This window comes from Thamnophis elegans, chromosome 5, assembly GCF_009769535.1.
Source record: "Thamnophis elegans isolate rThaEle1 chromosome 5, rThaEle1.pri, whole genome shotgun sequence".
In the NCBI taxonomy this organism is placed as follows: Eukaryota; Metazoa; Chordata; class Lepidosauria; order Squamata; family Colubridae; genus Thamnophis; species Thamnophis elegans.
The window spans coordinates 2,755,260-2,781,055 of record NC_045545.1 but is presented as its reverse complement, the minus strand read 5'-3'; the positions used below and the strand labels follow the sequence as shown (position 1 = coordinate 2,781,055).

General features: G+C 40.0%; 1 protein-coding gene across 1 annotated transcript in view; it reads right to left on the bottom strand.

Moving 5' to 3' along the window:
• VAV3 (vav guanine nucleotide exchange factor 3) overlaps nucleotides 1–25,796 on the bottom strand; it is a 193,061-nt gene that overhangs the window by 145,630 nt on the left and 21,635 nt on the right. Inside the window, exon 2 of the mRNA XM_032218068.1 lies at nucleotides 1,731–1,847. Coding sequence (XP_032073959.1) covers nucleotides 1,731–1,847 — 117 coding nt within the window. The remainder of the gene's footprint in view (nucleotides 1–1,730; nucleotides 1,848–25,796) is intronic.

The following is a 25,796-nucleotide window of genomic DNA, read 5'->3' as shown; positions in this document are numbered from 1 at the left end:
CCACCTGGTCTTAGGGTCTCTGCTGTGCATGCGTGCATGTCTGCGCATGTGCATGTTCACACATGTACCTTGGAGTTTAGGCATATGCGCACCTGCAGCTTGGGTACTTAGTGTCTAAACGGTTCACCAACACTGTCCTGGGCAGTATATCTCTGGACCTATACAGAGTTGAGGTGGCACAGTGGTTAGGGTGCAGTACTGCAGGCCACTTCAGCTGACTGTTATCTGCAGTTCAGCGGTTCTAATCTCACCGGCTCAAGGTTGACTCAGCCTTCCAGCCTTCCGAGGTGGGTGAAATGTGGACCCAGACTGTGGGGGGTGATATGCTGACTCTGTAAACCGCTTAGAGAGGGCTGAAAGCCCTATGAAGCGGTATATAAGTCTAACTGCTATTGCTAAGTCCACAAGTCTTAAAGTTGCCAAGGTTGGAGACCAATGATTTAGTGCGTAGTGTGAATCAAAGCATTAACTTATGAACTGAAGCGGTATGTAAGTCTAACTAATAAATAAATAAATATAAATAAATTTGAAATTTTTCTTTGGCACTTCTGTTTGGCTTCGTTTTTCTCCTTCCTCTTCTTTCTTTTATTTTTTTACGAATTGTCTTAAATTCTTGGGGAGGGAGGTAATCGTCTTAAATTTGGGGGTTTCTTTCTTTCACATAAACGTGAGCATTCTAATACAAAGCCTGTTCAAAGCATTTGCCTTTAGTTGTCCTATAAAACGATCATCGTTAAGGGGGGGAAAATCCTGTATAGTTTTTAATGACTCCAAAAGGGTGCCCACACCGCAGGCTTCCTGTGATGTAATGGTGTTTTTTTTAAAATTAAAAACCCTGGAAGTTCTGTGAGAAAGGTCAGATAAGGAATTATCAGTAACTTTCCAAGATTCCTCCCAAGTATCCATGACATTCCGTGTACAATTTAAAAAAAAAACCACCAAGTTGATAATAGGATTGAACTAAAACTTTTGTAAAAAGTGCCACATTCCTCCAGACTAGGATTCATTATTCCCACTTTGAAACAGGAATAGAATATAGAACAACAGAATTGGAAGGGACCTTGGAAGGCTTCTATGCTGATTCTAGTTCAATTTTAAAATAATACAGGGTGACGGATACTTAACTATGGCTTTCTTGAAATTTGTTTTCCTTAAAAAAAAAAGTTTACAAAATACCAGACAAAAGGCTAAAACTATGTGTCATCCTTCCTGTCCAAATTACTTTAGAAATGATGCATGTCTATGCTAGTGTAATTCCTAAAGCTCACAGAGGAAACACATTGTGCATGAGTAACTAGAGCTGTCAAAAAAGCATAAACTTTTTTTTTAAAGGGTATCGCGCCCTTGATGAAATCTTGTCCACTGTTACATTAAGCATTCCTTCCTTTAAAATAGTCTGGTGATTAAAACCACAATTTATCGTCAGTTAATGCAGTGTCAAGTTAGGAGGGCTATTTCCGATTGGGTCAAGCTAATACATTATTTCAAGACTTGGTAATCTTTTTATTTCCACCTAAATGGATGCAACACCACCTTAAATTTCTCTGGGACTATACATCTTTATAAACCTTTACAAATACATTATAATCACGATGAATTCCCCATGTTAAAAAAACGAGTGTACCTACTAATGAGTCATCAGTTGCAACAATAAAGAGAGTAATCGTTCTGCGGTAATTGTAACATACGTAAACACAGTAATATAAAGCAAAGGAATGCCTTGTAAATACCTTTCCAAAATCACGAACATCAAACAAGTCAAATGCTTCAAAGAGTTCGCTCTTCTTCATTCCAAATATTTCACAGCAGGCAGAAAGGAATGTTCTTATATTCTTCAAGCACAGAAACTGAAGAGGAAAAAGAGAATACTTTTAGTAAATTATCTAATTATCAGCAAGGATATGCAATTTCATTCAAAGGCATGTGCCTCTCGGGGACTCTCCCCGATTATTATAATTTCCTAGACTCTTTATAAAAGCTACACCATAAAACCTTTGTGTGTATGTAGATAGATGGATAGATGGATAGATGGATAGATAGATAGATAGATAGATAGATAGGTAGGTAGGTAGGTAGGTAGGTAGGTAGGTAGGTAGGTAGGTAGATAGATAGGTAGATAGGTAGATAGGTAGATGATAGGTAGATAGATAGATAGGTAGATGGATGGATGGATGGATGGGGAGAGAGAGAGACAGAGAGAGAGACAGAGAGAGAGAGAGAGAAAGATTAATTGATCCTCCAATGTGTGGAAAACTGCTTTTGCTTTTCCATTTCAAACTGAATTCATTTGCTGGAAGTCTAGTGTTAAAAAAAAAGTATTTCCAATTTCCCTGGGTTTATGCTACTGGTTTCATGATTCTTTAAATGCTCACCTTGATGGTGAGGACATAGTAAAACTACTTTTTCTGCCTTTGAAAGTTGCCATTAAAAGCAAGTATTCAACTCCCGAGCAATAGAAAAGCACAGTAATTAATTACTTAAATTTTAATTGTGGTTACAGTTGTCTTTTCAAATTACCCTAAATGTTAACTTGGTAAATGCAGTTACACAAGCTGTTAATTATATGATTAGTTAACATTAGGGAGCAAATGTAACCAAAATGCTTTATTGGGAGAAAACCAGATTCTACAGTGTATACAGTATACTTTTACAATACTTAAAATTTAGAAAGCCACAAATGCTTATGGCAAGAGCAGAACGAAAAGCAAGTGCACCCCTACAACATAATGCAAATACTGGTAAAAATGAAAATTAGTAAGCAACTGTGGGAAGTTATCATCCAGAAAAATGAAATATCTCTCCCAGAAAAATGAAATATCCTAGGAAATATTGAAAAGGCACAATATTTCTCTGGATATGAAAAGAAAGAAACATGTTTTAAAAGACAGAATAGTTGCCTGTAGCTTTCTGCCCATCCACACTTTGTCAATAGGCCATTGAGAAGGCCAAGCTAGCCCACTTTACATAATAAAGACTTCTCCACTGCAGCTGCAGGGGGAAGGGATATTACTCAACTCTCCACATGGCATCTGAGAACTCATCTATGGATTCAAAACAGCCTAGAGAGTAGCCCCTGCATGGCCCCATGGGAGTCTGACAACCAATCACAATACATTTCTTACACAGGAAACAGAGAGGTGGGAGTAAACAGGTTATAAAAAGCCTAGCAAGCCCCTCCCTCAGCCCTTCCCTTCTTCTCCACCAACATTGAAGCCTGTGATCCCCTTTTCTGTTCAGGGCTCAAGCCATGTGGCTCTGTCCAACAATAAACCATCTTTCCAAGCAGCCTCCGTGTCTCCAGTGTCTTTTCCCCACTTGGAGCTAAACCCAGAAGGACATTTCTTTCAACACAACACAAACTGGAAATAACTAGCATTTTAAAAAAATATTCCCTGCTCTGCATCTCAAAAAAAAATGAGATGTGAGACTATTTGATTTGAGAAAATCTGCTGATCCTAATATTTCCATTTCAACTGCTAAAAAGCAACTTAAATACAAGCTGTTTTTTAGACTGTAGTAGCACAATTGAGTCATCTTTTTCAGTTTCCCCTTCCTTCCTTTTTCCCCCTTGCCTTAGACTAGAATGGAGTGTAAGCCATTTGCCTTTAACACTAAAAAAGATATTGCTCCTGCAGAAAAATCTGCTTCTGCATCTCCCCTCTCATGCATTCACTTTACAAGACCCTCACAGGCCCTGAATAAAATATTCAAAGTATTATGTATTGCAGGAGAAAAGTTAGAGAAACAGGGTACTTTGGGGGGGGGGGTATTTATACTGAATTTCTATCTCAGATCTCACATAGTGTTTTTAAAAATCAAATTATTGATTTTTTTTTTCTTTTTGAAAAAATAAAAGATATATCCTATTCAACTAAAAGGCAAAATGACTCTATTGTAAGAAACAAAAGAACCAATATTCCCTGGAGGGGATGAAAACTAGAAGCAGAGGATTTCCTTATCAGTACCCTTGAGTGAGAAAGTTGTAAATTTATCTTTACAAATTATGATGAGTAAGTGATGTTTAAGATAATCAGGATTGGAAAGTTTTAATAAATTGAGAAAGAGTTTTCTATTACACTTTTTCCATCCTTTCAGGCTGTTTACAGGAGATAAATTGTTATTTTTCAACAGCATAAAAATATCCACAAAGTTAATATATACATATGCTTTGGGTGATGTTATGCAAAATTAGTAATCTCTGTATACTCACAGTTTTATAGTAGATAATAAATCAATGTGTAATATGATACATCAATGGTGAAATGGGGATTGACTGGAGTTAGTCAGTGTATTTAAGAGCATTAAAACAACTATTTATCAGCATTTGCCAATCCTGTCTCCAATGGAAAACAAGACATATCTTTGGTTACACCACTCAAAAGTAATTCCTTTAAGTAACAAGGCCCTTGACAATAGGATGAAATCACTCCTATTGCTTGAAAGTGCACTTTGAGTGCGGTTTCAGATTTAATGACCCCCATAGCCAACTCCTTTGTCTTTCAAACAGATTAAAAGATTATTTCTTAACCTTAACCTAATCCAATTAATTGTCTAAATGTGGTATTAAGGCTTCTATAGGAAAACAGACTTTATAGTTTCTGTTTTTTTCATCATTTGTAAGGGGTCACAAAAAACAATTTTACAGCCCAAAACCATGGAATGCTGAACATTTTTGAGCTAATTACTTTTTACAAAAGGGAATTTATTCATTGATAGAATGAGTAAACATTGACTATCTTGACTATGTTGCTTTTCAAACAAATAAATATGCATGTTTAAAGAAGAATAGCCTGTATTGTTTCAAAGGGCATGAAAACTTAGCTGGAGCAGCAGATTTTGTAAAAATTGTGAAAGCACATTTTAAAATGTGTGCTACTTTATAATAAGTGAATCTACTTCACAATTCTAGAGGAACAGCTACTCCATGAGTAGCAAACCATTTTTTAAATGAAATACTCCATTTCAGAGTTTCATTTCAACCTGACTTGACAGCTCCTGTTGCTGACTCTGTCGTGCACAAATAGCTTATACATAAACAATTTTAAAATGTATTTTATTTATATAACTTTTCCCATTTGGATCCTGAAATGAGAATGGAACTGTAATGCAAAAAATATACAGTACCAACTATGAATATCTTTGTATATATATATCATTGGCTGAATGTTAGCAATTAATTATTCCAAAATATTTTACCCACTATTTATTATCTCAGACCTTTTTTTTTTTTAAAAAAAAGGATTTTCCTTATATGCATAAATTGTACAATAGGTCCCACAGAGTTGGCCTCTTCAGGGTGCCGTCGGCCAGACAGTGTCGGCTAGCGACCCCCAGGGGAAGAGCCTTCTCTGTGGGAGCCCCTTCCCTCTGGAATGAGCTGCCCCCGGAACTTCGCATAATCCCCGACCTCCGGTCCTTCCGACGCGCCCTAAAAAGTTGGCTTTTCCAGCAAGCCAGCCTGGCCTGAACAAAACAAAATAAATGATTGATCATTGTTAATTTTAATCGAATTTTTAAATTTTTATTGTAAATATAAATTGGGGTGGTTTTTTGGGATACTTTATTTAATGTCCCTTTTAATTTTTGTAATATGTGTTTTCTTTTATGTTGTACGCTGCCCTGAGTCCTTGGGAGAAGGGCTGCATATAAATCCAATAAACTTAAACCTAACCTACAATGCCTTTAATGCATACCTGATAAAACTAAAATCATAGAGATTGTCAGATGCCTATACATTTGGAGGCTCTATTAATGCAATTTTGTAAAAGAAATTTACCCAAAAGTTAAAGATGGTGTAATTTAAAAATTATAAACCTAATCCTGCTTTGAAATAAGCAGGATTAAGTTGTAAGCCGCCCTGAGTCCCCTTAGGGAAAAGGGCGGCCTATAAATTAACTTTAATAATAACTTTAATAATAATAATAATAATAATAATAATAATAATAATAATAATAATAATAATAAATTGAAAAATCCTCTGATGATGCCAAATGCAGACTTTGCAAAGAAGCTGATGAAACTGTTGATCACATCCTCAGCTGCTGTAAAAAAATTGCGCAGACTGATTATAAATTGCGGCACAATTCAGTAGCGCAAATGATCCATTGGAATTTGTGCAAAAATTATAATATTAAAACAGCAACAAACTGGTGGGAACATCAGCCTGAAAAAGTCACCGAAAATCAGATGGTCAAGATCTCGTGGGATTTCCGTATACAAACGGACAAAATACTGGCGCATAATACACCAGACATCACACTGGTTGAGAAAAACAAGGTCACAATCATAGACATCGCAATACCAGGGGATAGCAGGGTCGCCGAGAAGGAACATGAAAAAATCGCGAAATACCAGGACTTAAAAATCGAAATTCAACGACTATGGCACAAACCAGCAGTGGGAATTCCAGTGGTAATTGGCACACTGGGTGCTATTCCAAAAGCACTGGAATTACATTTAAAACAGTTAAAAATTGACAAAATCACCATCAGTCAAATGCAAAAAGCATTTGCTTGGATCTGCACGCATATTACGAAAATACGTTACGACGTCCTAGGCCCACGGGTGGGGCCCGACTAGTAACCAATGCCAAATCCGGCGAAACAACTGGCCGCTGTGATACAATTGTATAATAAATAGCCAGCATTGCCTTCCCTATCTAAAAGGAATTTTTACAGCCCTTTCTTCTTTCACAGCAGTGGGGACTAAGGGAAAGATCTAAACATAGATTTCTTAAATTTGTATGCAGAATTGATAGCCGCTGCTTCCCTAATCTAGTGTTCAAATCAGTTAAATTTTTAACTTTCAGAATTTCTAGATAATGACTTATAAGAAACCAAACTTGACAAAAAAAAATTCAGACACTAGATAGAAGACTTTTCTGTTGTTCAAATAAATATTGACACATACGTGTATGTTTGATGTGTGGTTTATATTCCGTTACTCTTTTATTAATAAATTTCCCCTGTCATTCAGACCCTGATTTGTCTCTTTCAAAAATGGCTAAATTCTACCTTATTGTTTGCAAAACTCATCAAGTTGATACTTTCATTTTTGTTTTTTATTTAAAATTCATTCATGATCAAAATTGAGACTCTTGGTAACTGGCTCATATTTATGACGGATGTCATATCCCACCAGGGACGTGCAGTCACTAGAGGCAGGGGAGGCGTGGCCTCACTAGTCATGAGGAAAAGGAAAGAATTTTAAAGATTTTTTTTTAAATAATTAAAGCCAAGGTAGTTGCTGCCAGATTTCAAGTCACAGTGACTTGGAACAGTGCTTAGTATTAACTATAGGAGGAGGCGAGAGAACTAGGGGCCTCCTGTGCATAAGCAATTTTTCACCTTTTAAGAGTTAAGCAAGGGTTAAAAAGCGAAAAATTTCGTATGCAAAGGAGGCACGTGTTCTCTCACCTCGTGTAGAGGGCATATTTAGAGGCTTTTTAGAGTTCTCTGGGAGCAACTAGCTCAGTCTGACTCAGAGCTCTGGCCTTTCATGAGGGCAGACAAAAGCAGAGTTGAAATCCTCTCTGAAACCGCTGGAAAAGGTTTGTGTTTGGGGAGGGGGGAGGAATTCAAAAAGTTTGATTGCATGCAGAACCACGTTGCCTTTTCAAACACACACACACACACACACACACAGCTGGATAAAAGTATATAAGCCCAGCTTCACTGATTACAAGTTTGAAAAGGGAACGTGATTCACCTGCAATCAAAGGCTCAGATCGGAAGGCAACAGGGGAAGGGGGGGGGTATGGCAGAGGAGCTGCTTTCAAGCCTTTGGAAAATATATCCAATCCAACTTCTGTGTTTGTGTTTGTTTGAGAGTGAGTGAGTGAGAGAGGGATCCAAGTTCTCTGTGTGCGTGTGTCTATTTGAGAGATGGGGGAGGGAGGGAGAGAGGGAGGAAGGAGGAGGAGGGAGAAGAAAAAGAATGGGAAAACTTATTTTGCAAGGGGGAAAAATGCTGTCGCTTTAAATCGGAACTGAGCATGCCTGGCTGTGGAATTCTGGGAGTTGAAGTCCACAAGTCTAAAAAAATTGCTGCCACCAGCCATAAAGCTCACCCACGTCACTGTATCCCACGGTCATGTGATCACCTTTTACAACCTTCTGACAAGCAAAAATTAATAGGGAAGCCAGATTCATTTAACAAGTGTTACTAACTTAACAACTATGGTGATTCACTTAACAAGTGTTGCAAGAAAAGTTGTAAAATGGGGCAAAATTTGCTTAACAACTGTCTTACTTAGCAATGGAAATTTTGAGCACATTCGTGGTCATAAATCAAGTACTTAATAATTAATAAATGTAAATTTCTCTGTCCATGACACTCTGTTGCTAGCACCTCGTTGAACCTGTCTGCATTCAAAAGCTAAGCAGGGATGTCTCTAGTTAATACTTGGGCAGGTGACCACCTGAATACGGTGGATCAATCTGATTATTCAGATTCAGAACCTGACCAGATAGAGAATTTAGCCTACATTGTAGGATTAATAAAAACGAAAGAAAAATGATGCCTGCAGGCCAGGCAAGTTAACCAAGAGCTTGTTAGTCAAGGCAACATACTGCAAATTATAAAGGTAAAATAATGAAAGTCAAGAAGTACTTGAAAGAAAGAAGAATAATTCAGCAAATCCGTCAAGGGGTATATAAAAAGGGACATCTTTCTGACTTGCTCTTTGTGGGAAATAGCGTTTTACCTTCTTTCTTGAATTTCTGCGCATGGCTCGAATTATCTGGCTGAACTGCAGATCGGAAACTAATTATTTCTGGATGTCCTTATCTCTTTTAGTTTGAAAAGTAAGCATTTGTTCCTGTGTTCTTTCATATGCTTTAAGTGGGATTTCTACCCACCCACCGCCAAACTTGTTTTTGGTTCATTTCTGTTGAAGATTTATAAATGCAGTAGAGACCCTGAAGCGATCTGCGTGTATATAATTGGCACCACAAAATACCAGGATTCTACACAAGGCTGAAATGTCAAAACCACCCAAGAGACAAACCTAGGAAACCATTTCTGTTGTGGTGCTATGGAAACTGAACAATGGTGTCCATGCAGTCACCAAGAGATAAGCTTTATCTGAAGAGGTCTTTAAATCAAGATATGCTACTTAGCACCAGATGTGAGATTAAAAATTTTCTACTACCAATTCTATGGGCGTGACTTAGTGGGCATGGCATAGCTTGGTGGACATGGCAGGGAAAGGATACTGTAAAATCTCCACTCCCTCACCACTCCAAGGGAAAGTTACTGAAAAATCCCCATTTCCTCCCGATCAGCTGAGACTTTGGAGGCAGAGAATAGATGGGGGCGGGGCCAGCCAGAGGTGGTATCTACCAGTTTTCCGAACTACTCAAAATTTCTGCTACCAGTTCTCCAGAACTGGTCAGAACCTGCTGAATACCACCTCTGCTTAGTACCCAAACCATTCATTCCATGTCTATACTTCCCTCTTTTAAGAAGAGATACTGCATACATAGACACAAGGGGTGATGGGGGGGGGGGAGTAGATCATAATCTCATAATTTCATAAAGTTCTGCCATGTGAAACATATTCTGGAAAATTAAACTAAATTCTAGCAGTGCCATTCTATTCATTGCCCGGTTTTTTAAAAATGCATTTTTTTAAAAAAAAAATTACTGCTTTAAATTTAACATGAATATCCACTGGTATGATAAATGTTTTAGGATAAAAAGCAAGAATCATGGGTTATAGAAAGCATCTTTTGAAGAAGTGAGGATTAACCATCTTCCATCAGTGCGGAAGGTATGTAGAAGACCACAGATTTGATGGTTATTCACTCTGGCATTCCACTGTGCAAAACTGATGTGAGAAATGCAAAGAGACCATTATAGGAAGGAGAGAGTGAAAAATGGACTCTGAATTCTCCAGCCAGAATTCCTTGATCAACAAAGTCCATATCACGTTCCTTCTGCAGGCATGAATGGGGCAGCCCAATTCCATACGGGTAATATGGCTTTCGGTACCTGAGCTAAGATGTAAAAAAAAAATGCAAGTAATAACAACAATCAAACATAATGTACACTAGGCAGACACCATAATCAAGGAAGTGTTTTGTAGGCTTCTGGGTATGATTACAACTGATCTTATTCAGGGGTGGGTTTCAACTGGTTCGCGGCGGTCCCCGTGAACCGGTTGGTTGGCGAACTCGGAAGTAAGTAACTTCCGGGAACAGCGAAGGGCCCACCTGCCTGCCCGCGCTCCTTACCCGGTTTTGACGAGTTCTGCGCTTCCACGCATGCGCAGGACGCATACAGTGCCTGCGCGATCCTCCAGGAGCAGCTGGAGCATCGCACAGACGCTAGTACGCATGTGTGCACTGCGCGCGTGCACGAGGACGCCGCCGGCCCCGTTCCAACCAAACCGGTTGGAACGGGGCGAGAAACCCACCCCTGATCTTATTCCACAGTGCACTGGACTTATTGGTGACACGTGGCTCTGCCTTAGTGAGGCCTTAGTGAGGCTGATTCACCTTCAACAGAATTGGTCTCTTTACTTGTGCATCTCATACATGCCCTCACCAGTTAGAAGTAAGACACCACAGTTCTTTAGAGAAATGCTTTGTCCAGGCTAAGCATCCTTTCAAAAATCTGAACAATCTTGTTGTACTGTACTACAGACGTTAAGAGCTGGAGGATCTCACTAATTCAGATCTGGATTCAGATCACCCTGCTTGTGAAAACTTTAATAAATTATGTAACCAACATGCAGTGTTGCAGAAGAAAGCTGAAAGCAGGATAGAGCAGGCTAATTCAAAATACTAACAAAAGCTAACCATTTTCTTCCACAGAAATCATTCCTCGCTCTTTTACAGTTTTCGACCAAACAAATAAATTAAATTAGTTCTGCTCCACCACCACAAGTAATTGTCATCATGTTCAATACAAACAGCTGAAAGCATTCTAATTGAACACCATAAAAATGCTAATTCACAATACCCCTAATGCGTTCTCAGGAGGCCCCAAAAGAGAGAGGAAAAGCAATTTTTAAAAAAAAAAAAAAAAAAGATCGTTAGAAGAATTGAATTATTGGTTTTCTAATCAACCCCCTTAAATTATACACCAGTAAAAAAGAATCAAGCTAAAGCAATACTTTTTAGACTATTACATTAAAAGCTTGGAGGTATATGGATGTTTTAAACCAGTGGTTCCCAAATTTGGCAACTTTAAGACTTGTGGACTTCAAGTTTGGGAACCACTGTTTTAAACTGATGCCAAAAGCTCATAAAATTTGCTGTTAGCTGTACCAGAGGTGGGTTCCTACCAGTTCGCACCTATTCGGTAGAACCGGTTCGTCAAATCTACCGAACCAGTTAGAAGAAGTTCCGGCAGTGGACCCGGAAAGCAGGCCACACCTACAGAAGAGGTTCCAAAAATTTTTGAAACCACCCTTGGTGGGTGTGTAATGTCCCGCAGTTATCTACGCATTAATAATGATCTAGTAATATTTCCTTATACATTTTAGGGACCTTTCCTTACATAATTGGTGTTTTCTTTCATACTTTTGGATTTCTAATTTCTGTTTCCATTAGTTGGCAATTGCTAAAACCAATCCCACGTGAAAAAGTATTCAAAGCCTTCTTGATTTTAATTGTCAAATTATTTATTCCTGCACATTGTAATATTTATTCATTTACATATCTCTGTTTTTCCACTGTTGTGCAAACACAATTCCAGCAGCTGCTAACATGTATAAAATTAAATATATATTATACTCCCTTTCAAATAGCCAACAAAATATTTCTGGTTTTAATTCCATATCTTGCTTTAGGATTGCTTCTAACCACTAACTTCTGAATAGCTACTTGGACCGACCTAAGTACTAATTCATAATTTCATATCCGGTCACATGGGTGGCAAGCCACTCCCATCCGGTCACATGGGTGGCAAGCCACTCCCATCCGGTCACACGGGTAGCAGGCCACACCCACAAAGGAGGCCCCACCCACAGAGTAGGTTCCAACAATTTTTGAAACCCACCACTGAGCTGTACCTAGACTGGGGGAAGAGGGAATCCACCATTAGGGCACTGGTATCAAAACTGCACTATTTTGGATCACCAGATAGTGAAATCCCTGAAAAATGCAACATCTCAATAATGGTACCTTATTTTTGTGCCATGAAGTTCAGATATCCCCCCCATCACAAAAAAGCAACGAGAAAACAAACTTGGTAGCTTCAGAGTTTATAAACAAAATCTGAAAATTCTCATTCAATTAAGGTTGAACGAGCAACCAGCATCAGTATGTTAAAAAAAATGAAATTAAAAAAAAATTGCCCTAATACATGATACTGAAACTATTTGATCAATGACCAAACTTATAGAGACATGGAAATTCAACTTATTTTTTATTCAATCAATAGGTGGTTCCATAAAATACACGTGGTTGATTTTTTAATTTTTTTTAAGAGCCGAGGTGGCGCAGTGGTTAAATGCAGCACTGCAGGCTACTTCAATCTGACTGCAGTTCTGCAGTTCAGCTGTTCAAATCTCACCGGCTCAGGGTTGACTCAGCCTTCCATCCTTCCGAGGTGGGTAAAATGAGGACCCGGATTGTTGTTGGGGGCAATATGCTGACTCTGTAAACCGCTTAGAGAGGGACGAAAGCCCTATGAAGCGGTATATAAGTCTAACTGCTATTGCTATTTAAAAAAACATAATCTGGTATCACTGAAGAAATACCAATGATTTCCAACTAGGACTTGGGGAGAAAGCATAAAAACTCATTCATCATTCTAAATATTTGGCCAACAACAAAGCTGACTCTTGTAGAAAGGGAAGCCATTCAAAGCAAAATTCATGAACAGATCTCCTGCTTACTTTGTTTTTCTCTGTGATGTTAAAACAAGTACAGGGAAATCTAAATTTGACTGGAGTTCTGCACTAAAAAAAAAAAAGTTTTAACTCCTTTTTTTTAAAAAAAAAAATTATTGCTTCCCAGATATATGTTCCACTCTCCTCCCTGTGGTTATCAGATTAGAATTGCCCAACATGAGAACCACCACTTGGCCAAAAAAATAATGATGATCGTTTTCTGTTTACTATCAAGTTTAAGTTTAATTTTATTTATAGGCCGCCCAATCCCGAAGGACTCCGGGCGGCTTACAGAGAGGGGAAATAAAATAAAATAAAATAAAATAAAAATAAAATAGACAAGTTAAAAACAACACAGATATATTCATTTTAGTCGGGGCTGGACCTCAACAATGAGGTCAACAGCCCCAGGCCTGCCGGAATAGCCAGGTCTTGAAAGCTTTTCTGAAGGCCATGAGAGTGGGTGAGGTCTGGATTTCTGGGGGTAGTTCGTCCCAAAGGGTCGGGGCAGCCACAGAGAAGGCTCTTCTCCGGGGAGCCGCCAGCCGACATTGTCTGGCTGACGGCATCTGAAGGAGGAGAGTTAAGTTAGGCTCTCAATATTTCTCTCAATTTTTGCATTTCAGCTAACATAGCCTCTGGCAGGGAGAAATATAATACAGATGTGAGCACCGTCCCATTCACAGCACCTGTGGCAGAGTAGAATAAATTACCAGGCAATGGGATTATAGACTGAGCCATTCCTTTCAAATGTGCATACTTCTAGCCGAGTTTCAATTGGCCAAGTCTGTTGTCTTAAGCCTTTTAACTGGAAATGCAAGAATTGAAAGGGAACATCTAAAAAAACAGACAATAAATACAAAAGGTGCGAGAAGGATATTTGAGGAGGAAGAATGAAAAGAAGAAAATTATCGTCACCTTATTTAGATGCTCAGTGTTAAGGACGGTTTTCAGTTTAGTGAGGATTTTTCTGTGTGGCCTTAGTAACTTAATTCATAGTGAATTAACTTTAATTCATTGAATACATTACAACTGGCTGAGATCATATATTAGGGTTATACTATATGAGCTACAAAAACCATATGAACACTTAATGGCAGCAAAGAGTTAAGAGAATGTGTAGTTTATCTCTTTGTTGCCATCTAGTGATCATTCAGAATTTTGCAATATATAATGATTTAGTGCAGTGGTCTCCAACCTTGGCAACTTTAAGACCTGTGGACTTCAACTCCCAGAGTTCCTCAGCCAACAATGAGCCGAGGTGGCGCAGTGGTTAAGGTGCAGTACTGCAGGCCACTTCAGCTGACTGTTATCTGCTGTTCAGCGGTTCAAATCTCACCGGCTCAAGGTTGACTCAGCCTTCCATCCTTCCGAGGTGGGTGAAATGAGGACCCAGACTGTGGGGACGATATGCTGACTCTGTAAACCGCTTAGAGAGGGCTGAAAGCCTATGAAGCGGTATATAAGTCTAACTGCTATTGCTATTGCTAAGTCCACAAGTCTTAAAGTTGCCAAGGTTGGAGACCACTGATTTAGTGCATAGTGTGAATCAAAGCAATAACTTATTTAACTGCTTTTTATTTAAAAAGTAACATTAGAAACTCCCAACTCTTCAAAAGGAAGGGCGGGGCACAAACTTAATAAATGCAAATAAATATTAGTATGGAATTACCATTTAGGAAATTCAAAGTGAATCTGACTACACTGAAATAAATTCAAAATGAACCTAGAACCTTCAATGCTTATCTGGAGCAGTTGGATTCTTATCACTAGAGCTTTAATTAGTTTAAATCAGGGAGAAACAATAAGAAAAAAAGAGAGAGAAAAGCAAAGAAAAAGCGGAGACATCAGGACTGACTCACACAGAACTTAAAAATAAAATCTCCATTTGTTTGGCCTTCAAGTATCTTCTATAAAACATTTACCAAGTCACAGCTGACATATTGATTAGAATTCTCTGATGGTGCTGCTATATAATTGAAATGTCTGGCACATTTTCCAAAAAAATCTATGAAGTATACATGAGTATGTTTGGGGCATCACAAGTTAGAAAAAATACACCTCATCTACATCCATGAAATAATGGGGGGTGGGATTCCACTTCTAAATCTACAGTCTTGGAATTCCCAGGTAAACCTCTCAGTCCCAATATTAGATGGAATGGACCCTGCTTACCTTTGGAATAGGCAGGTATTCCCACCTTCTAAACTCTGGGGAATTTATGGGGGATATGAATATTTAGTAAACCACTTGAAGCAGCAGGGAAAAAATTACCTAATCCCCCGGAGAAATTCTAAGATGAAGTTCATAAAATCGGTTCCACCACAAAATCGCGGAGGACAAAATTGCGCTCGACGAAAGCGCGCATTTGACGTCATCACAGCGCGACGAAAACATCGCGCTGTGATCGAAAAATGTAAAAATAAAGCTAAAACCTTACCCTAACCCCCCCAAACCTAACCCTTAACCTAACCCTAAATCTAACCCTAAACCTAACCGTTAACGTAACGCTAAACCTAACGCTAACCCTTAACCTAACGCTAAACCTAACGCTAACGCTCTAAACCTAACCCTAACCCTTAACCTAACCCTAACCCTAACCCTAACCCTAACCCTAACCCTTACCTTTATGTGAATCGGCTTGCTTTAATTTTAATTTTATTTCAATTTTTAATTTTTTTCGTCGCGCTGTGATGACGTCACATGCACGCTTTCGTCGAGCGCGATTTTGTCCTCCGCGCTTTTGACGGGTCATGCATAAAATCAAATATGACACTACTCCTTTTGGTAAGCAAAAGGAAGCAGACCTGGATCTCAGCAAAACTACTATAGGTGCAGCCAAATTTATGCTATTATCTATTGAAACAAAGATAACTTCTTGGATTTCTAACCACCTTCCTTTCATTGTCCCAAACTTATTGTCCTAAACCTTCTTTCCTACAAGCGCATGGTAAATTAATTTCCAAAATTAAAAACTGATGTTGGCAATAAATATTTAGAACCATGCATATTTTACTTCCAAAGTCAGAAACATCTGTTAAGATCTGTAGGGGATAGAGTAGGAGTTCTTAATAAAACCAAAGTGCTAGACAGATTTCATCTGCAAATTGTTGACAGAATCGGAAGTTAAGTTTCAATTGCTAAAGGATACAGAAGGTATTAAATATCGACATTTTAATACTTCGCGACATTCTGTGAGGATTAGAGCCGGCCATCCTATACCTCGCTGATTCTCATCCCCTATCCTTATACCAGCTGCCAATTCTTGCGTCAAATGTACTAACGGAGGAACAGCTGACATTGTGTCTTGTATCTTAGATAAAGAAATTGCTTCTCTTGCGATCGCTTGTGGTTATTTATGCAGTTCTAGCCTAAAAGCATCTGATTATTTTCATATCTGGGGAAAAAAATCTCTCTTGTGGCAAGTTAGATGACTTTCCCTACCGCTCAAGAGATACAAAGCCTAGCGCTTGAAGTTTAGGTCAATATTTCTATTACAGGGCCTTCTAAACCTGCAGCTTGTTCCAATAACCATCCAAGTTGCATCCTTTATTTCCGTGATGGTGAACTTGTGGCACGCATGCCACAGGTGGCACACAAAGCCATATCTGCCAGCACGTGAGCCATCAGCTCCAGCGCGCATTTGCATGCCAGCCAACTGATTTTCAGCCTTCCAGAGGGCCGGGGGAGACCCACCCACTTCCGGTGGGTCCGGTATGCCTGTTTTTCACGCTCCCCAGGGTTCAGGAAAGCCCCCCCCCCCCAAGCCTGAGGAGGGCGAAAAACAGGCCCAACAAGCCAAACAGAAGTTTGGAAACTATCCATTTCCGGCTTCTGGAGTGACTCCGGGGGGTGGGGGAGGCCGTTTTCACCCTCCCCAGGCTCCAAAAAAGCTATGCGTGCAATTATGGATGTGGGCACGCACGTGTGATAGCGTGCACACAAACACTTTTAGCATCCGAGGGGAAAAAAGATTTGCCATAACTGCTCTATTTCATCTGTTTGTTTTTCAGATTCACCTTTTGACAGCATGGCAAGTAGTTTGCGGGCTTTGCATCAATAAAGATTGCCTAATACAGTGTTTCTCAACCTTGGCAACTTGAAGATGTCCGGACTTCAACTCTCAGAATTCACCAGCCAGCGAATGCTGGCTGGTGAATTCTGGGAGTTGAAGTCCGGACATCTTCAAGTTGCCAAGGTTGAGAAACACTGGCCTAATACAACCTATTGCTATTGCTATCTCAAGTGGGAATACAGTAGTAATTTCCAGAATTAGTCAAATTGTTATTCTAATATATTTGGAGGATTCCAGATAGTGATGAAGTGAAGAATATAGAACAATGGAAATTCAATATTGTAAAACACTGAAAAATACTGTAAAACAGAAATATGGAATTAATCGGAAACGTTTGAATGTATTGTCTAACATTAATATATCGGAGCCCATCAGCAAAAGATTAAAAACTGTTTAAAACTGTTTTAAAAACTGTTCCCCTTTTTATGGAAAATATCAATGTGCAATTGGTGTGGTTGTGCCTTAAGGAGTTAACACGGACAATTTCTGTTCGCATGCTAAAACAGACACCGGAAAAGAAATAGAAAGCTGGACGGACATAACAAATGATGTAACAATACAGGCGTACAGTTGAGAATTAAGATTAATAAAAATAACTGCTTTGACTCATGTGGTTACATGTTCACAAGGAACTATCGCTGTTTTGTTTTCACACAGAAACTATTTTTTTCGTGTAAGGGACAGTTTCAAAGCAATGTGGCAACTTTTGCCAATTAACTTTTAGAAACTGGCATTCAACGTGCCAATGTTTATTGCTTCCAGGCCAAAACAAAGCCTTAACATGCTTCTCCAAGTTTTCGTGCAGAGGTTAAGAAACATCAACTGTAAACGTTAAGGCACAAGAGTTAAATAACTATCATTGAGTAATAATAACTGTTTTACATTATTGCTATTTTAAAAACCTCATCAAAATCTTCATCCAGAAAGGACATGACTGTTCCTTTATATATTAAATCAACAATAATTTTTTTTCATTTTCATTCAGCTAATATTCTCATGTTTTGAGAATAAAAAATGTGATCACGATATGTGGTGGTGAGAAAACAGGAAGTCCTCGACATACAACTACAACTGGGCGTGGAATTTCTGTTGTTAAGCAAGGCAGTTGTTCAGTGAGTAATGCCCAATTTTATGACCTTTTTTGATATGGTTGTTAAGGGAATCATTGCAGTTTAAGCGAAGCGAAACATGTGGTTATTAAGCAAATCTGGTTTTCTTTATTTATTTTGCTATTGATTTACTTGGGTAGGTCACAAATGGCGATCACATGATACTTTCGCTTTCACTTTCTCCATGTAATGAATTTCTAAATTGGCTGGAGCAGTTTTTTGGTCCATGAAGGGTTTGCAGATACCTAGCCCAATTTCCATTCTAAAATCTGCCATTATTCTCAACAGGAGGGATTACAGGAACTTTTGTTTACAACAAAATAGTCTTTTCTGCTTTTTAATAAGTCATGGCTTGATCTCCAGATAGACGTTATTTCTGCTCTTATGTGAGACCTTATTTCATCTATCACAAAAATATCAAAGTATCTCAGAAACAGTGGTGGGTTTCAAATTGTTTTGGAACCTCTTCTGTAGGTGTGGCCTGCTTTGTGGGAGTGGCTTGCCAGCCATGTGACCGGGTGGGAGTGGCTTGCCAGCCATGTGATTGGGTGGGCGTGAGCAACTTGTAAAATGTGGTGAAACTCACTTAACAACGCTCTTGCTTAGCAACCAAAATGTTGGCTCAGGAACTCTGACATTTGAAGCACGCAAGTCTTAAAGCTGTCAAGTTACAAGACCCTTGCACCCCTAACCCTTTAGAAAAAAAAAACCCAGGGGTGTTCAAACTTGACAGCTTTAAGACTTGTGGACTTCAACTCCCAGAATCCCTCCTCTCGCTCTTCATCTTGATGATGGGCGGACGGGCAGGGGGGAGGGAGCTGGAACCGGTTCTAAACGGCACGGTAGATTTGTGGAACCTCTTCTATAGAAGAGGTTAGAACTGGCAGGAACCCACCCCTGTTCAGAAGTGACACCAAAACAGGAAAATCTGAACAGCACTCCTGAATATTGACAAGTCTAAATGCAGTATAACGTGTAGATCTTTACTTCATTGAATCTAAACGGGGTTCACTCTAAAGTACTAAAATTTTTGATGTAGTATGCTGTAAATCATCCTGAATTCACTGTTGGACATGTGATTTTAGACATTTTATGATCAAAATTTTAGAAAGAGCTATATGCATCAGATCACATATGTGGATTTATATATACTCTACATTTTAAAAATCCAGACACTACAGTATATTGCTAGTTACCGTACACTTCTATGAACAAGGTTCGTTTTAGGATAAATGCATGCGGTTTTCACTGTGCCTGCAGCTTCCTTGGTAAATGGTGAGATTTAAATCCTCAGCAACTAAAAATTATCATGAGTCTCAAGCCCAGCATAACAGCATTTCCAAAAGTGCCTCTTATTTATGTTATGCATCTATTCCACCATCCGCCGGGTTAGGCAATCTGACATTATTGATTCTTTTGAAAGTGGTAAGTATATGAGTGGCCATGATGATTTCCTGACCTACCACAGCTATAAATATCAAATGGGTAGAAATAATAATATATGGATTATTGGAAATAAATATTGGTAATGGATGCAACAAGCAGTTCGGATGTTTCGCACAGGATGCTACAGACGGCTTTAAGCATGAGAAACCTGGTTTCCACTATCTGCATAGCCATGCAGCCTAGTTTTATCTTCTATTTAGGATTACAGTGGTACCTTGGTACTCATTGTTAATTGGATTCAGGATGCATTCCAGACACAATGAGTACCAAAAACGATGAATTCCAAACAATTTTTCCCATAAGGAATAATGTAGTTCTAACTTGTGCATTGAGTACCGAACAAACGATGACTACCAGGACAAAATGTTCGCATCAAAATGTGTTGAGTACCAAATTTGATGAGTTTCAAAGCAGTTGAGTACCAAGGTACTACTGAATTGTTTACCATATAATATAAATCTAGGAAACTATTTTTTTTTTAATCTTAACCACCCTTAGCTAAAACAAGTCAACTTCTCCACAAGTGGTAACACTGAAAACCTTAACATCAGCCCTGATAGCCAAGAACAGAAGTGAAAGCTATTACCCAGGTCACACACTGTTCGATAGAAATTGAATGTTATATAAATAAAATAAACAAAACATGAAAAAAAAAGAAGTGAAAGCTATTGAATTGTTCTTCATCAGGCCCCCAAAATGAGAGAAATGGCAAGTGCGTGTTTTCCAAAATTCCCTGCAATACATTCAGCCGCCAGTATGAGCAGTAAGAGCCGAGGTGGCGCAGTGGTTAGGGTGCAGTACTGCAGGACACTTCAGCTGACTGTTATCTGCAGTTCAGCGGTTCAAATCTCACCGGCTCAAGGTTGACTCAGCCTTCCATCCGTCCGAGGTGGGTGAAATGAGGACCCAGATTGTGGGGGCGATATGCTGACTCTGGAAACCGCTTAGAGAGGGCTGAAAACCCTATGAAGTGGTATATAAGTCAATAGCCCCCACAGTCTGGGTCCTTATTTTACCCACCTCGGAAGGATGGAAGGCTGAGTCAACCTTGAGCCGGTGAGATTTGAACAGCCGAACTGCCAAACTAGCAGTCAGCTGAAGTAGCCTGCAGTGCTGCATTTAACCACTGCGCCACCTCGGTGTGTGACTTCAATCACACTCAGGTACTAAACCAGCTGGATAACCTTGGACCAATATCTATCTATCTATCTATCTATCTATCTATCTATCTATCTATCTATCTATCTATCTATCTATCTATCTATCTATCTATTATCTCTCACTCTCTCCCTCCCTCCCTTCCTCAATATTTTATAAATTGGAAGAGGAATAAATTTCTTCTTTCATGCTGTCATATCCACAAATTCAAGCAGGGGGGAAAGAACCCTTAAAGAACAACTATGCTCAATCATTTAATTATTAATTTTATCCTAATATTTGACAGACTGGTTTAATAACAACAACACTGTCTGAAACGGGATTACTTATACTACTAAAAACCATGGAAAAGGATGAATGTCAACAATATTTTTTTAGCTTCTTTTAATATTTGGTTTTGTGTGGGCTGGGAATTTTGGGAGATGAGGTCCAGTTTCAGAAGCCTGGAAAAGCAAAATTGCACTAATGGAAATGATTTGTAATGATAATTTTAAAAAAACAGATACTCAGCAAGCTCATAAGAGCTGCAAAACAAGAACCCCACAGCCCCGATATAAGCCACTACCGCGTTGGCATTAAAAATGAATTAGAATGCTAGAGAAAGTTAAGATTTTCCCACCCGTTGCAGGAAGTAAAGCAAGAGAACAAAAATGGAACTTGGGAAGGCTGCGCTTTCCGGCAAGCCAATAACAGAACCAACCATCATCAAAGGTACAGAAAAGGCAGATGATTCAGCCAAGAAATAATTTCCCTTTTTTTTTAAACTTAAAAGTTGAAAGTATTAATGCAGGCTTTAAATCAGGAAGCTGTAGATTACTGTCCTTCTGTAATCAGGCAGAAATCTTGGTTAGAAGCCAGAGAGAGAGAGAGAGAGAGAGAGAGAAAGAGAGCATCTTGGTTTCTCAGTAAGCAAAGCCTCCTTGGGGCAGCTGCCAGGACAAGCACGGTTTGTCTCTCTGAATATTTCACTCCCGTTTTACTCCTCCTTATCTTGCTATGATATTATCCAGCAACCACTAATTAATAACCCAGAAGAATCATTACAACCCCCGGTACTGAATTCAAGATAAATTCAGTCTATTTTATTGATCTAGTAGTCTTACAATTCTGCTTTGTGCCTAGACCAGAGGTGAAATTTCTCCAAACCTATTTCCTATCAAAACAATGGGGAAAGGATCAAAAATTGGCTGGAGGCAATAACAGGGGTTAAAATAGAATGGAAACCTAAAGTTTTTTTATTAGGAATTATGTCTGCAAAATACAAAAAAGAAATCCAGTATTTAATACTACATATAATTACGGCGGCAAGGATTGCCTTTACCCAGAAATGGAAAAAAAATTTAATTCCAAGTGAAGATGAAATAATAAGAAAGGTTATGGTTTGTGCAGAAATGGACAAACTAACTAAAGAAATCCAGGGAAAGGAAGAATCAGAATTCTACCAGATATGGGATAAATGGTATAGGTAGATGGAGGAAAGAAACAAGAATCAAAACCATGGGTGCCAAAATCGTATTCCCTCTAAACACCACTTCCAAACTGGATTTTTAATGTTCAGAGAGCAAATGAAAGTGGAAAATCGGAATTAAATTATCTGCGATGATAAGACAGAAAGAAATAATTAAAATATGTTAGAGATTTCTATGGGGATGATAGCAAAGTTGGAAAGTGGAGCTTAAACACATGCCATTAATGCCAGGAAAAATGGGGGGAAAAAGATGTTTTACATGTGGAAAAATTGTAAGGCTGCAGGTGTGAGTAGTATAACTGAAGAAATGTTAAAATATACATGTGACTATGTGATTTGTTTATGTATGAAGACTGGATCTGCCCTGATGTATGGAGGAATAGTAACAGCATTCATAAACAGAATGCCAAGAAAAGTGATTGTTAAGTCTGATAACTTGTTAAGTCTGCTAGTTTGTTAAGTCTGGCTGGGAAAATGTTTGGCAGAATTCCGAACGACAATGAACAAACTTTGGGAAATATAGTATAGTATAGGCTGATAGGCTGCAGGAGATATGCAGACCAAATGTTTGCTCTTCTGCAAATCCCTGAGAAATGTATGAATATGAGAAGGAAACCTTATTGTAAATTTAATTCATTAAAGATAATGCCTGATAAAGTGAAAAGTCATAAATTTTCAAATGCACTAATATGTTGCAGGTTGTTGCTGAATATGAGTAGTGAATAATGGAATAGAGGATAATTGTAAGGATGAGTATATATGGCAGAAGGGAAAATAATTGAATTAGGAGTAATAATATTACATTTATTTAATAAAACAGTTTACATTAAATCAAATTTAATAGTCCTCCTCCTCCTCCAACTTACACACAGATCAGTGGTGGGTTTCAAATTTTTTTAGAACCACTTCTGTAGGTGTGGCCTGCTTTGTGGGAGTGGCTTGCCAACCATGTGACTGGGTGGGAGTGGCTTGCCGGCCATGTGGCTGGGTGGGCATGGCCAACTTGTAAAATGTGATGAAACTCACTTAACAACGCTCTTGCTTAGCAACCAAAATGTTGGCTCAGAAACTCTGGCATTTGAAGCACACAAGTCTTAAAGTTGTCAAGTTACAAGACCCTTGCACCCCTAACCCTTTAGAAAAAAACCCACGGGTGTTCAAACTTGACAGCTTTAAGACTTGTGGACTTCAACTCCCAGAATTCCTCCTCTCACTCTTCATCTTGATGATGACGGGTTGGGGGAGGGAGCTGGAACCAGTTCTAAACGGCACTGTAGATTTGTGGAACCTCTTCTATAGAAGAGGTTAGAACTGGCAGGAACCCATCCCTGCAGCACTGAAAAAAGAGACTTACCATTGTAGCATCGCCAGGGTCACACGATAAAAATTCAAGCACTTGGAAACTGGCATGTACTTATGACAGTTGCGCTGTCATGGGGGTCATGTGATCACCATTTGTAAACTTCCCAGCCAGCATCCGACAAGCAAAGTCAATGGGGGAAGCCAGATTCGCTTAATGACTACATAATTCATGTAACAACTACAGTGATTCGTTTAATAACTGTGGCAAAAAAGGTCATAAAATGATGCAAAACTCACTTAATAACTGCCTGGCTTAACAACAGATATTTGGGGCTCAATTGTGGTTGTAAGTCAAGGACTACCTGTATATAACCAAATGGGAACTAGGATGACGGCTTATTGGCCCATTATTCTTGAATCCTTCCTTACAATCTATAACCTCTGTCCTTTACAAGTCATATTTTTTTGCGCATGCGCGAGAATGGGAATGGCCGCCGAGCTCCAACGCTCCGGCTACTGAAAAGAAACAGCGGAAAATTCCAGGCGACGAGGACCCCGAATATGACAACGGAGGGGTCCTCGCAAATGATCAGCTTTCAGGCTTCCAGGGAAGGTAACTTTTTGAGGAGGGGGCTGCCTTCGGGTGGTCCTGGGACGGCGTTACCTCCCTCGGTGACTTTTCTTTCGATCAGCGGGGCGGCGGCGGTGGCGGCGTTACGCGAGCGGCGGCGGCTTCGGCCCCGCTGCCTCAGGAGGCTGCCCCGCTACCCTGGGAGGCTGGACCCGTGCTTTGAAGTGCCTGCTTGGTTTGGAGGATTGACTTTCTACCCTCTCCGTAATCTTGGTGCCTGGCATTACGGCCCTACTGACTGCTCCCTCTTGAACAGCTGGGCGGCGGCGGTGGCGGCGTTGCATGAGCGGCGGTGGCTTTGGCCCCGCTGTCCCAAGAAGCTGCCCCGCTACCCTGGGGGGCTTGATCTGTGTCCTGATCAGAGGGTAAGGAGCTGCATGGAAGTGCCTGCTTGGTCTGGAGGACTAGCTTTTCATCCCCACCACAACTTTACTGTTTTGTACTGCGACCCTGTTGATTGCTTTTTTTCCCCTTGGTACGACATCTCCTTTGGGTTCTGCCGCTGCTTTCACTGGGCTTTGCAACGTTTTATTTACCATCCATCTTCCTGGACTGTGATCCCAGGATTGCAACAACAAACTTTTTATTGTGTTGGGTACCATCTGCTGCTGTTGCTGCCTCAGGAGTGCCACGTCAGGCAAAATTGTCCACCAGATCATCTTACATTGGACACCATTACTCCGGAAAGGCAGCATATGTGGACTTCTGACTCCCTCCAGTGGCCATTACTGGCGCTTCCTCTAGTTCTTGGCTGGTTTCATCATTTCTACCACCCCTACCGCCTTCTTAATTACCACCTACCCACTCCACCTACAACTACATCCATAATTACATCTGTCGGGCCTCTGCACGTACGAACTAACTGCATCCATCTGGTCAATACTATCTTTTATCGTCCAAGGGAAACCATCTCAACTGCCCAGACTCCGCCTTTACGGACACTATTGATAAATCGGACTTTAACAGCTTTAACGATTTCTTCTAATCGCCTGGACTTTCTTGGGACCTTCCCAAATACATAAGAAGGGACGAAGGCTACTCCCCCCTTCTATATATACTCTTTTATAAGATCTACGCACGCTGCGCAAACTTTTAAATGGTATGGTGAGTGCATGTGATTGTATGTGTGACCTGGATGATCCCACTTTTATTACCCTATGACTCTTGTATTTTATGTGTTTTAATCATTACGTGGGGACTGCTTGAGTGTATAAATGAGTGTGCTTGATTCGGAGGACCTGCCGGGAATTGCGGGGGCTATGGGGGTGGCTGAGGGGGCTAAAGATACGGGAGAGGGTCGGGGTATTGCGGTCGTGACAGGGAGGGGCAGATACGGCGGGGACTCTAGGGCAGGCCATTACCGGGGAAGGAGGGTTCGCTACATCACAGAGATCCCTCCTTCCGGCCCTAGGAGTCCCACTCCAAGACCAGATGGTGTAAGTAATCAGGACCCTGGTCTCAGGCTGTTGTCGCTAAATGCCAGGTCTGTTGTACATAAAGCACCTCTCGTCCGGGACTTAATTTTAGACGAGAGGGCAGACCTGGCATGTATTACTGAGACCTGGCTGGGCCCAGAGGGAGGAGTCCCCCTTGTAGAACTGTGCCCAGAAGGATTTCAGGTGCTGCATCAGCCGAGAGCCCAGGGAAGGGGTGGGGGTGTGGCCGTTGTTATCCGGGAGTCGTTAGTTCCTCGTAGGGTCCCTGCTCCGGAGATTGTCGGGTGTGAGTCTTTGCTGTTAAAGTTGGACCTCAAGGGTCAAGTGGGT